Raw genomic sequence first — 15848 nt, 5'->3', positions numbered from 1 at the left:
ACTGCAGTCAGCTGCCACAGTACATCTTGTTTTTACGATGCTCTGTTGATCCCTGATGCTGGAATATTTTCTTTTGCTTTCGCCTTTCCCCATAGCCCCTCGTTCACTGTGACCGAACTGCACAGTATTTCAACACATAGTGAAATACAAGACCTGCTACATGTTGCAATCCACCCATAGAAATGCTGTTACATATTACGTAACCAAGAAATCTAAAAGCCTTTTAGATTTTGCCAAGTGTGGCCTGATTTTAGCCTAAGAGGGTAGACATCTTTTCACCCATAAATCCAGGACTGGATCAATCTTCTAAGGGCTGGGGCCCTGTCTTTTCTGTGCAGATGAGGCCAAAAAAAGGTACTATCTGCTTCACCCCCTTCCTTTTCATCAAGTACTGACACTTTGGCATGTGGTATCAACACCAAAGGCACCTTTAAGCATCTTTATGAGACACACCAGGCTTTCAACTAACTCTAATAGAAAGCCATCCGCGGCAATAACTGATGCTAATAAACAATGTAATATAAAAAGCAAGAAAGTCGGCACCACCAAAAGTCAACATAGTTTCAATGTTATGTTATGCAATTTACGACTGTTCACTGTAAGTGGTGAATGGACTGAACTTGTATAGCATTTCCTAGTCTTCTGACCACTCAAAGTGCTTTAACACTACATGTCACATTCAACCATTCACATACTGGTGGCTCAGGCTACCACACAGGGTACCACCTAATACTCAGTAAGCATTCAGTTGCACTCACAGTGATGGAACAGCCATTGGGAACAATGTGGAATTCAGTATCTTGCCAAAGGATACTTTGGCATGTGGACTGGAGGAGAGAGAGAGAGGGAGAGAGAGAGAGAGAGAGAGAGAGAGAGAGAGAGAGGAGAGTGGAAGAGAGAGGAGAGAGGGAGAGAGAGAGAGAGAGAGAGAGGGAGAATATTTAGAGCCCAGGTTGTACAGAGCCATACAAATGCAAGTACAACATTAGGACCATTTTTTTCAGTTTTTAATCGTGCTTTGGTGGTAAGTGTTGTCAAACAAATCTGTTTTTAATCAAATAACCCACAGAGCACACAGCTCCTCACCAACAGAAAACAAAAATCCTTTACAGTTAAGTTAGGCTGTCACCTTTGGGCCCCAAATTATTGAAGTGTATTCTGGTTTGGTCAGGCCAAGGAATCCCTGATCTCGACTGTTTACGTAATGGCCTCATCTGCTCCATGCAAAGGTGGGTGACAATGTGATAAAAAACATCAAAAAGTGTTTAAGTAAGGTGTCTGCCCGCCTGCCTTAAGGACAGCTTCAATGTTTGAACCTGGAAGCTCAATGTGACAAAAGAATCTAATGTCAAGGTAATGGTCTTCATTAGCAAGTGGAACTGGCTCAGGTGTCAAATATCAATGACATGTAAGACAAAGATTACATGTCCTGTCTCTCTCCCTTCACCTTTCTCTAGCCGTGCACTGACTACTGGTCACCAACTTTGACATCTCTCCAGTTAATGTTGTGACTGTTTTTTTTCCCCCTTACCTATCTTTAGGGTTTACCAGCAAAGATCTTATGTTGCTAAATGGCTTGTGGCAAGTGTTGACTTCCTGTTATTCACCCGTCTACGTGTATAACTTAAGAAACAATTGCAGCCAAGGTGGCCAAAGTCAAGTCCAGGGTCTCCACCCTACTGTCCATGCTATCCTGTTGCCCTGATATATCTGACAACACCTGGATGGGAGCAGATGATGAAGAGTTAACACCCACTTTGCAGATGGGAGTGGGATCTGGAACATCTCACCCTTCTCTGGGAGCAGGCGTGTGGTTTGTCTCCGACATTGTTCTGGCAGCAGTGTATCAGTCCACAATCTCTTCTGGACAGTTGTGGCTATGGTTACACTCCTCACACGTGCAGTTGCTGGGTGAAAGGTCGGGATTTGCAAACACCAGCTTATATTAGTATTACTCATTGGATCAATTGTGAAAGGTGGCAGATGTAAAGACGTTATGCAGAAGCAATATTTTCAGGGCTGGATGTGGACACACAGTTATATGATCTACATAACCTATGTTGAAATGTCTGGTATAACTGTAGTAATATTAGTGTTTTCCAGCACATCTGCAGACTCGTGATTTTGGGAGTTGCTAAGTACTCCATATAAGAGCTATGTATAAAAGGTATAAGCTATCTTCAAGACTATTAAAAACCTTGATATGATAGCTGGATGTGCCAACATTAGCTTGAATACTGAGCCATGTTAACAGCTTACTTTTACTCTACCTTTATAAGCTCTTTTTCTATTGAGTCATTAATCCCTATAGTATGTATTTAGGTGCCACTTTCTAAAAAGACACCATTTTTAAGGCTTTAAACGTAGTAATTAACTACTTTATTCCTGGTTAATAAATCATTTACTAATGCTTTCCATATCCTTTAGCTGGTGTTTACCTTTTCAATATCATTTTCTGAGCAGCCCGTTATTAGTTGTAACTCATAGTTTTAATATGAATGAATGAATTTTATTATATTATTATATTAGAAAGTAAGATGCCAATGAGCATTTATTAAAGGATTACCAACATTAAGATATGTATTATTAACAAACACAAAGGATAGGCTAAACACCAGCCAACACAAGGTTTCACAAGGTAATAACTCGTTACCATAAGATAATAACTTGTTTCACAAGATAACTTATTACAACAAGATAATAACTTGTTTCACAAGATAATATCTTGTTTCATAAGATAATAACTTGTTACCACGAGATTATAACTTGTTTCACAAGATAATATCTTGTTACCACAAGAAAATAACTTGTTACCACAAGATAATATGATTTTCAATAAGATAATTACTTGTTACCACAAGATTATAACTTGTTTCACTAGATTATAATAAAAAGACAATTAAAAAAACAAAATCACCTTTTTGGGACTTCAAAATTCAAACCCTTGTTGGATATCTTAAGAAATTAAATAGTCACACTGTTGTTATTTGTTTGAATTCAAAGTGCATGTTATTTGATCTGGTTTCACTGTTCACAACATTATGATCTATTAAGCATTAGCATTAAATGATTTGTTAACCAGTGATATAGCCATTACTTACTACTTTTAAGCCCTTTATAAAGAATGCCTTATTGCATTGAATTATTGGGTGCTTTAAGCGGTACTAATATTTGTAATCAGAATGTGTGTGTACATGTGAAACACTCTCCGTATTTTGGGATAACAAGGCTTTGAGATAATATTCAACATTTGTGAACACTGTGTACCCAGAAAATTAGCACAAGCAAAGCGTCACTTCTAGTTGTAGCATATAACAGTTTCCCTGGTTAGAAAATCTACAATACTTATGTTATAGGATAACACCTGAAATATACTGCAATTAGACTTGAAATTGTACCTGGTGTGAATATTCCCAAACCTTGTGTCTCTGCGTTATGAATGCAGAAATTGGAAAGACAACAGCAGAGACTAAGAAAAAAAAAAAGAAAAGAAAAAGGTTCAGAGAGAGAAAGATGTCAGCCACCTTTGGTTCAGACTGACAGTACAGCAGTCAGTCATACAAGAGTTACTTTATTCTACATGTGCAACTTTTCCTGTGCAAAAGGAGAACAAATAACATCTAGTTGTGTTGTATATATAACTCCCTCGCATCATTTGTTACTTGCACTGCAAACCTGACCATGCCCATAAATGAGAACTTGTTGTAGTTAGTAGACAAACGTAATAAGCAGGTTGTGTGAAGGCTCTGAAGCCTGCTCACTGGGGTCTGTAGGGTTATCAGGAGTAGCAGAGAATGGCAGAGCAAAGTGCAAGGCCAGGCAGGGGAACTGCTGGGACAGAGTGTGAACAGGTGGTCCCACCACACTATATACCTTAAGGGCAGAGAGCCCACTGAGAACTGCAACATCCAGAAAGGTCATGTGTAAGGAAGAGGAGAAGTCAAAGGAGAGGGCCTCCAGCTCTACTGCAACCCCTGCTGTTGGGGAGACTGTAATTTCCTGGTTGGGGTAGGGAGCTTCTGGTGCTGCACTGTGAATCCTGAGGGTCTGTAGGCCTAGCAGGGCCACGTACTGACTGTTCATTGGTTGTATTCCACAAAAAGACAACTGCAAATGACCAACAATGCTCCTGTTCAGCAGTTCCTCCAAGACCCAGAGTTCTTTCACCCAGACAGTGAGTTGCCCAGGCTCTCTGAGCCCAGCAGAGGGCAGAGCGGAGCGCAAAATGGTGTGGCATCTGCACAGTGAGTTGGCCAGAGCCTCGTTGCAGTCCTGGATGAGCGTAGAGCAGCTGCAGTTCCGCAGGTTGTGGCCTGGGGCGCCACTGTCAAACAAAAGCGTGGTATTGACCGGCACAGAAGTTTCAGATTTAGGGGCAAAGTTGGTTGTCTGGGTGACAGGGGTCTGGAAGAACAGCAAACACAGTGACCATGGCAACAAGACAGACAAGACTATATTTGGAGACATCTCCATGGAGACCAGACAGACTACATCTTCACCAAGTGGAGGGAGAGGATTGTAGAGAGATGGACAGAGCTGTAAACGGATAGAATGAGTAAAGTTAGCATACATGTACAATTAATAAATGGTGTACAGACAGAGAGTAGTAAAACTCTCAAAGAGCAAAGCTCAGCAGCATCACAAATGTAATCACCCCTCCATTACTCATTCCATTACTTCACTAAAAGCACATGACGCTCAAAGAAACTCTCTCTCTTGCTCTGTGCACTAGAGTAACCTGCTTCTGCTTTGCATCTGTTTTTTTTTTCTTTTTACAACATGTGGAGGCCAGCTTAAAACCAACAGCCAACTGAATTCAGCTCTTTACTTGCAGTCCAAACCTCTCTCTCTCTCTCTCTCTCTCTCTCTCTCTCTCTCTCTCTCTCTCTCTCTCTCTCACTCAATCACTCACTCACTCACTCACTCACTCACACACACACACACACACACACACACACACACACACACACACACACAAATTAAGTCACTGATTTCCTGCCCTGCAGTTTTACTGGGGAGACATCCTTCCAGGCCCCAGGCTACTGCAGAAGGCGCACAGCTGCTTACAAAAGTCCCTGGTCCAGAGACCATACTCTCATCTGTACTGCCTCCGCATCACTGGGCCCATACAGTATGTGCACTAGAGACTCAAAGCTGCCAAGCACGGCTTAGCAGCCAATTTCCGCCGGCTGCTTGGCTGACTTCTGAATTAGCTTTACGTTAACTTGAATGGAGATAAAATAATTTCATTGCACGACTCTTAGATGTTCCAAATGTTATCGGATTGAATTAATTAAATATTGATAGCTGAGCAAGTCATTTAGCAGGGGTTGTGAAGCTAAAAAAAATGTATCCATTGATTTACAGATGTTTCTTTCCCAATTTAAGTCTATTGGAAAAAGTCTTTTTGGGTCCAATGGCATCACATGATGGACCCACGTAATTGCAGTAACAACTACTTGGCAACTACAAAAATGGGCTCATTATCCACTTTATCAATGAGACTTTTCCTCGCTAATGTGAAACTGGAGTGAACCAGCAGGTTTATGAGGCACGAGCACATTTGATTCTGTCTGAAGTGCTTCTACACTTTGTTTCTCCAGGAAGCACTTCTCCTTTCACTACAGCCTGTTTAGTGTAGAATGTTATGTGTAAGATGTGTAAGAATGTTTCCTTACTTTGATGTGGAAATGCATAATGAAGAAAATCAACTCAAGCCCCAGAATACTCTTCAGGGATCATAGTGTGTTGTAACTGGTGTGTATAAATTGTTGCACATTTAAAGTGAATCCATCCTTTTTCTTCCAAAAAGTGGTGACTCTTACTAATTAACTGTAAGTTACACATTGTCAACTCTTATCATTGCAGAGTTAAAGGGGCAAAAAGCGAAATCGTTTCACCGCTAGGTTTGCTGTTGTGCACTGCCTGTAGACCAAAACAAAGTGTGTCATGAGCCACACCTCCCTCTGCCTCTGCTCTCCACCGGTTGGATCCAAACTGAGAGCTGGGGCTAGCTGGGGAGCTAGTGGAGGCTAACTGGAGGCTAACTGGCCATGCTCCCAGCTAGCTCCGGTTTGTTATTCAGGTTAAAGTGTGAAGAAGCAGCGAATCTGTCAGGCAGTTGAGTGAAGTGGAGCCTGAGGAGGAAGCACCGGTTAGCCCCGGTTTCACTACAGGCAGATTCACACGCTACAGGGGCAAGGGAATAAAACCTAAACAGCCAACTTAGTTTGGCTTAGTTTAGCAGTTAGCGATGTCTTTCACTCACTCTCGGTCTATGCTGTGTTTAGATATTCCCCTGCCTACTTCAATGATGACGGTACCTGTAATAAATCTAATATATTTGCTGAGATGGAGGCAAGGCTCAGTGACTAGAAGCGCTGGTAGAAGCGCTCCATAGCTGTAAGCTACTCCAGTAGCCAGTGGCAGCCGACTAGTGCTACCTGCTAACGCTCCCGGGAGCTAACGCAAATGTTCCTACTCTTCTCCGTGAGCCTGTGAGCCCTCCAGGCCCGTGAACCCGTGAGCCCACTCACGGAGAAGCGTTAGCGTTAGCTCCCGGAGTTAGCACTAGTCGGCTGCCACTGGCTACTGGAGTAACCTACAGCTATGGAGCACTTCTACCAGCTCTTCTAATCACTGAGCCTCGCCTCCATCTCAGCAAGTATATTACATTTATTACAAGTACCATCATGCCATCTGCCATTGCTCACTGGCTGTAGCCTTTTATAGGGAGGGAGGGCCAAGGGCTCCAAGAGGAGGGAGGAGGCAGAGATTTACATGAATGTACATGAACGCGCAGCTGGACCGGCTTGTAAACAAGGGGCTAGAGATCAACACAGAGAGAGGGTGTGTGAGGTCATGCTATACTCCAGATGAAATTACACCCCTAGTTCTTCACATAGCGATTTTTTAATTCCTTCAGTCTAGAAATGATGAATTTCACTTATTGCCCCTTTAACATTTTACCTTTAATCCTCTTATGTATTGTTTTATGAACTGTGCATTGTAAACCACCATATGTCAAACAGACTTTAAGTGTCCAAACTTAATTTTCCCTGTTTTTTTCTGAGGTGCAGATAACAGAGATTATGTTTTCTGTCACATTTAAATCTATTAAGTCCAAATAAGAACAGTATATTTTCCTTAAGAAATTTAATTAAGTTAACTTTTGCTAAGTGCTATGCCCTAAGTGCTACTGGAACCAAGACTCTGTAGCATTTGCTTAACATTTGCCACTGTGGCCATATGTTGCAATTGCAGAATAATGATCAACTAGTCCATACCCATTAGTAGCTTTGTTACCTTCTACCTATGCCAATCCTCAATGCCTATGTGCAGTTTCACACAGAATGACCACGTCAGTGAGTAGAAAAACGTGGGACAGAATAACTGACTGACAGAATGACACACTGACCAGTCATACCAAAAATTAGAAAAAAAAAACCCCAAAAACATTCGGCCACAAGGGAAGCCACAATGATCGGTTGCAATGTAGCCATTTTTAAGCATTTTTCTGTTATTATAGCGCCACCCAGTTGCCAATTAGAGTTAAATTTTTCCAGTCACCTTGAGGTGTCCTGTTCTACATATCTACCAAGTTTAGTAAAAATCGATATGGCAGTTAGGCCTAGATAAGAAATTAGCTCTCTAGCGCCCCCATTTTGTTTGATCGGGTCAATAATGGAGGGGTCCCCTCAGATTATGTGTGGTCATGTGCCTACAAAGTTGCGTGGTGATTGGTGAAACCCTTGAGATGTTATACACCTTTATGTGATGAGCCACGCCCTCCGCAATATTCATTGCCTTATTGAAGCTCAGTTTTAGTAAGTTTTCCAATTTTGCCAAGAGGGAACTTTAGATATTGGTCCCTAGATTATGTTCACTGAGTTTCATGCAGATCGGTCAAACTTCCTAGGAAGAGATTGATTTTAAGTGTTTTTCAAAAATTAAAAATGGCGGAAAATCTATATAACCGGAAATTATGGGTTCTTGGGGCAGATTTGTTCCTCATGAGAAGAGGCATCTCTGTGCAAAGTTTCATGTCTCTATGACATATGGGGCACGAGATATGCCCATTCAAAGTTTGCAATTTCAATTGGTTGCTATAGCGCCCCCCTTTGGCCAATTGATGTTATATTGCTTCATTTGCATCCTCTCATTACCCTCTACCACTGTGCCAAATTTCACATGGATTGACCAAGTCAGTCAGGAGAAAAATGTGGAACAGAGACACAAACAGACACAACCACAGACAGAGTTTTCGTCATTATATAGTAAGATGTAGTAGTCACTCCTGTTGCACAAGCAAGAACTGTTAAAAAGTCAGCTAATATAATTTTGCAACAAGGTTGGGGAGTAGGGTAATACAAGTAAGTAAGTTACCTATTTTGAACACTCGTTGGCAATATTGTATGTCATTTCCAGTAAATATCAATGTAATGACAATATAAAATGTGTGTTTTCTGAAGTACAAATGTTTAAACATAGAAAGCACTTGCCTATCTTTTTAGAGGTTAAGTCAAGTGCACATATTTAACAGATTCAGTGTGGACAAACAGCGATGCTCTTTTGCTATAAGGGCATGGTGTAAAATTAATGAAGAATGCATTTCCCATAAACAGACATTTGAAAAGTGTGTGCAGTGCACCTGCCACACGACAATAACAAACGAGATGCATGGCCAAGACACTATCGAGTGTTTTGGCATGGAAATATAAGACCCAGACAAATGAGCTCAGCAAGACCATTGTGAAGTTTTCCGAAAGTAATCTACAGTATTTAGAATATGTTATTTAATTTGAGCAATCTAATAGAATATGTTACGGATAACATTTTAGGTCAAGTATTCATTAATTTGTAGTGGAATTCATTGTAAAAGTAACCCTTTTAACACTGTTCAGCAATGCCAGTTACACAGCAATATCTCAGCTTTTCATCTGCCAATTTTAGCTTCTGGCCATAACAAACTGAGAAAGGCTGTAGCAGGGAAATCTTTAAGTGTATTAATGTGAGTATTTTATTGCTTGTGAATTTCATTTTTCATTTGTAAGAGAATGAATTTGCTATTGCCTATTTCAAAAATAATATTGTCCCACTTTCAAAAATTAGACGTGAATTTATAATATGCATTAATTGCAATTAATTGTATGGAAAATGAGGGCAACATTCTATCTGACTCTGATTGATGTAGCAGTATCAGATAAATGTGGTACAAACTCTGTCTTCTTGTTAATCCACAGTGTTTACAGTTCACTGCTGGTCCAGATTGCGCCTAGGTCTGGTGCCAGTACCACACATAAAAAGGAAATACATAACAGTGGTCAAGTTTCTATCCAAATCTTACAAAAGATGTAACAGAATATCCAGAAAAGTGGGAAAAATAACAATTTGATTTAGTTTGTGCTGTCATCCACTACTGTGATTTGAATATAAGGTGTTGAGGGCATTGAGAAAAACAGTGGTGCTAATTCTCTGATTGGGTGTCATTGAATCATTGCAGAAGGAGAGGGTGCAATGAGATAATGTATTTAAAAGAACATGAGCCAAATGACGGAAATAATGCATTAAAATATTTTTTTCTTGTATTAATTTGAAGAACCATAGTCTCCTCATCATTGCAGATCTGTTTGTGTAAAGTCTGTTTCCATTGCACTTCGTAGCATTTGATTTTTTTCATCTTAGCTAAATGGAAAAACCTTCTTGCAATGTTTTGACTTTTTTTTTTCTTTTCAAATTTTTGTGTTTCCACTCAGATTTTTTAATGCAAAAATCTAAAATGTGCATAAAAATTGGTGGATGGAATGGATGCAACTAAATTAGTTTCACTATTGTGATGTACTTCCAAGTCTGATAGGCAAGTGGGATATAATGTTGGGAGGAATTTGATTTGGATGGTCACAACAAACACGAAGAACTACAGTAGGTGAGGCCCTGACAGTGTACACCAAGATGATAGTTGTAACCATCTGGGTGGGAGAAAGAGAGACAAAGCCCACCATATGCTCCATGTAGTTGCTAAAGCTGTCCTCTGTAAAATGCCTTACACATAATCAAGAGATGAGGCGAAGAGAGGCACAATACCTGGAAAAACACAAATCACAACTGGTTTTATTGTTTGTTGGTCCTGAACAGTGGTTTGCAGCTTGGCAGGTGTCTTGCCTAGTTAACAACATTAACCACACCCTCCACCTCCAGATATCAAAGTCAGCTCACTATTTTCCTTTTCCTAAACCTAACCTCAGTAACTTAACTTGCTCAAACCTAACCTCTTTAACTTTAATTACATAACTGTACGTTAAGGACGTAATGTCATTCTTTAGGTGCTTACTTGTAGGATATCACACAAAGTGTTCCATTATGATTTGTTGCACTTGAGAAACCTTGATATGATACATATGAAACATGCAAATGTTAATGTATCTGTGGGTTGCAGAAAAATACAATGTCAACCTTTTCTTTTAGCGACTAGGCTGGTGATATTGTTAAATAGGTGCACAATATGACCACAATGTGTTCCGAAATGGATAAAAGATAAAATTTTTTATTTCATCTTGACATTAATCCACATTTTACCTTACTAGTTTCTTTGGTTTGTTTTTATTTTGGCATTTCAAATCTTCCATTTAATACACAACCTCCTAATATGGAGTATAAAAATAAAACTGTATTTTAACCTTAAGGGGAACCAAAAGCATTAAAAGTGAATGCCATGGGTTAAACTACAATTTGGCATTAAAGTGCCATTTTTGGTATCATGACTATGCTGCTATAAATACATTTGACTTCACTGTGGTTGGTTTACAGTGGCAGCTGCCCTCCATACACACAGCCTGTCCTCTCCATCCTCCACCGTCTTACCTCACTGCTAATATTAGTCATAGTCTTTATAGCTGTTCCCAGCGTCTGGCTCTCCCACACAGTATGTCACTCACTTTTTCTCTCTTTCCATCTGTCCTTGTTCTCTCTACCACTCCCTTTCTTTCTGCCTGTCTCCCTTCTCCTTTTCTCTCTATTGCTTTCCTTTCCTCCATCTCCATCGCTGTAATCCCGGCAACAAGCTCCACCTGCGGGACCGGATGCTGGGAGGGAGGGCAGAACAAAGATGAAAATCGACCACTGAAAACCCATTCCACAATACTGACATGGCAATGTAGTCTGATATTAAATTCCTAAGTATTTATTTTATTTAATCGATTATCAAGCATTTATGTACAGTATATATCATAGAAATGTACCTCATAAAGTTGCTTGCAGTTGTTTTTGTTGAATAAAAATAATTTGTTTTTAATGTTTTGTTTCACATTCTGATCCTGAGTGTTAGAGAGTTACACAGGGTGAAAATGTTAGTGTGTTTTTTTGTGTGACTGAAAGCTCGAGGTAGCCAGCGCTTCTACGGCTCCAGCTTGTTAAAGGAGAGGCTCAACACATTCCTCTGACATCATGCTCCACCACAGGCACCCACCCTAATCCTCCCTTCCTCTCTCTCCACACCTCCCACTTACAGTTCCTCACTTCTTCTATGTCACCCATCTCTTCTCAATGCCTCTCGCTCCTCTCCTTTTCTCTCAGCAGCTGTGGCTCCACATATGACGACAGAGAGCGAGTGATGGAGTTTCACTCAAAAAAGTGAAAATATATTTTGAAAAGTTTTTCCTATATCCTATGTCCTGAAATGTAGAGCCAATTATACTGTTAAAATATTTAAAAGTCAAATTTACTTTTAAACCCAGTTTAAAACAGCACAAGTGTATTAAAATGTTTCAGCATTGTCCTAGTGACTCAGTAGGCTACCAACTGGGACCAACATACGAACTTCTATTTATTGTAAGTGCTGTACTTCAAGGATAAGGTTGGTGTTATCCTATGTTAGTCCATCTCTCAACACACGCCTACCCTGTCTGTGGCATTCAGTCCCAAGTCTAACTGAAATCATTAGAGGGACCATTTTGGGTAATATATTCTTTTGGTGTTCCTTCCAAGAGTGAGATGTCAACGTCAATACCCCTCTTGTGTTTGTTTGTTAAGTACAAAGCTAGAGCTGAGATACAGAAAGCTTAGCTTAGTATAAACACTGTGAACAGTGAGAAAAAAATACCTTTTTCTTCCACCAGCCAATATCTAATCTCAACATTGTGAAATGACAATGTTTATATGGACAAAATGTTCTTTGCTCTTATTCTAAAGAAGAAAATATTCCTACTAAACTGTTTACATGGTTAAAGAATTAATATTCTACTTACATGCAGCCATGCACACTCCATATCATGTTAAAATATGGAAAAGTTGGAGCCATCTGTGCTACTTTGCTTCTTCGCATCAAAAATATATTTTTTTAAAGTTTTACAATGAATGGTGAATGTATTGGACTTTGAACACAGCCTCCCTATTATTTCTTCAACCACCTTCTTGAAAGCATTGTCATGATATTTGGGCATATTCAAAAACCTGTTAATAGCCAAGTCTTTCATATTGCTTAAAGTTTTTTCTTCCAATCAGAAATGTGGACCTTTCTTTAGGGCATGCATTTCTTCACTAGCCTCGCAAACTGTTGGCTGGTTGGTTTGTGTACAAGGCCTCCATGACAACATTAAGCTAAACAGACAAGAGGCTAAGGCTGGGCGATATGGCCTAAAAAAAAATCTATGATTTTTTCACAACAAATCCAATTCACGATTTAAATCGATTTTCCCCCCCTACTTAAAATCAATTATCAGAAAAATATTTGCGGCCTGGTAACACGTACCTGGGCTCCAAAACTTTCAGCATGTTACAACAGCAACGGAAAAAGGGAACATTGTGTAGAGGAAGACAGGGATGGTATATTAGCGTTTGGTGCACCATTGTGAGGGATGTGCATGGAAGTACACCAAAAATGCCAACCTGACAGCATCACCAGAGGTGCAAATCAATGGGACAAGGAAAAACAAACCAGAGCCACTCTCCTTATCCCCACAGCTTTCAAGCAGCCTTTAGATGGAGCAATTGTAGATTGATCAAATTTACCTGCCACCACCCAGTTCATTTGGCTGCTGGTGGTTGCCAATTTCCATTTCTAGAAAACAGTTAGCCAGGCTTGTTCCAAAGTTTAAAATACTGTCCACTATCAACATGTTGTTTCTTGTTTTTTATTATCTACATAAGTGATAACCTGTTGTTGTAAGTCTGACATGAAACATGTCGGACGTTTAAAAAAGAGTGTGCAAAAGTCTGTTTTTATGTCTATACCCAGTATATTCCAGTGTGTGCATGCCTCAGGCTTTCCCTAAACATGCATACAAATCTTGCAGCTGCTGAAGCATTTTTCCCTGCATTAGGACTGAAGGCGGATTATTTCTATTGACTGTTGTACAGTAGAATCAAGTTAGTAGGCTGTAAAACAAAACTCCAGAGTCTTATAAGCAGCTGATCTCCAGACCATTCTTGTTAGTTTGGTTGGATAGAACAAGATCAAAATTTGATTTTCCCAACCTATTTATACTGCGTATGACACACAGTGCAGCAGCAGTATTTCAGTAAAAAGCAGGACTTTTACAGCCTGCATGTGTCAGAACACAGCACAAACAACTAAGAATTCCCTTTAGATCACATTAGATTGCAATTTTATTGTGACAAAATACATTTGATGGAGGTATATGACATGTAGGTAAAAAGCCATTGATAGGTTGTAAACAAACTACGCTCAGGGTCACATGATATACCATGTTTACCACAAAAAAGCTGTAAAGCCTTGGTCACCGTAATGATGTTCTGTAGTCTAATTTAGCCACACTTTGTGTGTGTGTGTGTGTGCGTGTGTGTGTGTGTGTGTGTGTGTGTGTGTGTGTGTGTGTGTGTGTGAGAGAGAGAGAGAGAGAGAGAGAGAGAGAGAGAGAGGGAGATCAGGATGAACAGACCCTGAAAGGAATACATAAAATAGGCAGAGTGTGTGGTTTGAGCTGAGAGATTACATCATAACACAGCTGTCTGTAGGTTTATCTGTGACTTCAGTGACCATATATTTCTACTTAGAGAAATATAACCCGAATAATTTCACACACCAAATGTATAGCTGCAATTGAAGATCAGTTTGGGGCCACCAATTAATAGCACCAAAGCACAAACATCATCATTTAGAGAATGTGTGCAATATCAGCAACACACATGTTCTGTATATACAGCAGAAAAACAACTGATGAAACAAGCCTATATATATACATATGCATGAGAGTGGAGTGTACTTACGTGGACAGCTCAGCGCTGGTTAAGGTGGCACGCTGCTGTCATCTGGCTCCAGGCTGATCTATCCAGCAGATGGATAGATAGTCAGGATGGAGGGAGAAAGAAGAAGAAGGAGAGAGAACCAGAGAGAGATCTTACTTTCAGGAAACTGGATGGACAGCACAACACAGTCACACACTCCATTTTCTCTGCTACCTTCTCAGCTTTCTTCCCATTCCTTAACTTGCCAGCCCTGCTTTCCTCCGATTTTGGGACCCACCTCTCATTTTCCAAGGCAGCTATTTCCTGATCATAGAATGGCTGTGTGTGCTGCCATCTTGTGACATAAAATATTACTACAAATGATTTGTTTTTATCAAAGCAACATATATCAGCTCCCAGTATGTGTGTCTTTGCTGGGAGCAGTGTTTGTATTTGAAGATTGAGTAACAGTCGTAAAGATGACACACAGTTTGGCCTGATTTATTTTTATCATTTATTTTATCTCTCTTTTCTCTAACCACAAACTTTCTTAAAGGAGAGAAGCAGACAGTGTTATGGTGCTTGGGCAAGTGCCAGGTTACATATTTTTATTTGGCCATGGTCTCAAGGTTTGGTCCAAATGTGGGTTATGGTGAGACATTGCACATGAAGGCTGTCTGTGGCTCAAGAAGTAAAGCGCATTGCCAGTTGCCACTGTTACCATGTGTGTGTTGATTCCACAAAACTTTCAGTCAAGGATGTCCTCCCCCCATTCTATTTTGCAATATTAATTGAACCCCTAACAACAACACTCCAGCAAAATAGCAACGAAGAGATAAAGACATCTTCTACAGGATATAAAATTATTCTTTTTGCAAATGATGTGTTATTACTCTTTCAGGACCCTCACTCACCCATGAAAGAATGCTTTATGATTATAACATTTTTTTTCCAGAACTCTCTAGCTATACTGTGTATTGGTCAAAATTTACCATCCTACCATTCTGGATGGATGAAAGGGATGTGGCAACTCTGGCATCACCTTACCACCTCCCCACAGGCAATATCATATATTTAGGCATCAATATATCCCCCAAGCTGACAGAGTTCTTTAATCTAAATTTCACACCATTACTTAAATCAATACGAAATGACCTAAAAATGATGGGCCAACCTACCAATTTTCCTTTCTCGAAGAATAGAAACAATTAAAATGTCAGTCCTACCTAAAAAATCAGCTATTGTCAATGATCCCTATTTTCCCCAATAAATCCCAAAATTCAACCATTTCAAAATACTATTAGTCCATGAGCCAAGACCCCAAAATTGACCCACGACAATAAAATGGGCAATTTCTAGTTTGCTTTTTTGACTTGCTACACATCTCTAGTTCACAATTTCGCATGATAGCCATTGCAGACTTGTAGCTTAGTGATATTATCATGCGTTGAATATAGGGACTCCTGTAGCGGAAATCCAGTAACTGTGTATGGTGCCTGTTTGGTACTATGGTGTTTGTTAACTACTTGTTGACTACTCAGGCTGTCTAAATCAATCCAATACATTCTTAAGATATTTGAGAACTGAAAAAATGGTATTATTGGCTACCCAGATAAAAATTTAAAATAAAAATTAAGACATTAACTGGAGCCTTGAAGCTTATCACA

General features: G+C 39.9%; 1 protein-coding gene across 3 annotated transcripts; it reads right to left on the bottom strand.

Moving 5' to 3' along the window:
* Positions 1-837: 837 nt before the first annotated feature.
* LOC125900110 (uncharacterized protein C21orf62 homolog) lies at positions 838-14489 on the bottom strand. 3 transcript variants are annotated; one of them, XM_049594897.1, is made up of 3 exons: positions 14416-14489; positions 14224-14281; positions 838-4536 (listed from the first exon to the last, which is right to left on the bottom strand). In XM_049594897.1, the coding sequence occupies exon 3, from the start codon at positions 4471-4473 to the stop codon at positions 3709-3711; it is 765 nt and encodes a 254-aa protein (XP_049450854.1). In that variant the 5' UTR covers positions 4474-4536; positions 14224-14281; positions 14416-14489; the 3' UTR covers positions 838-3708. The 3 variants fall into 3 exon arrangements, with proteins under 3 accessions (XP_049450854.1, XP_049450855.1, XP_049450853.1); XM_049594898.1 differs by having other exon boundaries at positions 838-1907; positions 3874-4536; positions 14224-14447; XM_049594896.1 differs by having other exon boundaries at positions 14224-14447.
* Positions 14490-15848: the final 1359 nt, after the last annotated feature.

The sequence above is a fragment of the Epinephelus fuscoguttatus genome, linkage group LG13, assembly GCF_011397635.1.
Source record: "Epinephelus fuscoguttatus linkage group LG13, E.fuscoguttatus.final_Chr_v1".
In the NCBI taxonomy this organism is placed as follows: Eukaryota; Metazoa; Chordata; class Actinopteri; order Perciformes; family Serranidae; genus Epinephelus; species Epinephelus fuscoguttatus.
Note: the sequence above shows the minus strand (reverse complement) of the source record. Positions and strands in the feature narration are given on the sequence as shown.

What these genes read in the sequence shown, in the direction of transcription:
- LOC125900110 (XM_049594897.1), bottom strand. Translation starts at nt 4,473, where the DNA reads ATGGAGATGTCTCCAAATATAGTCTTGTCTGTCTTGTTGCCATGGTCA.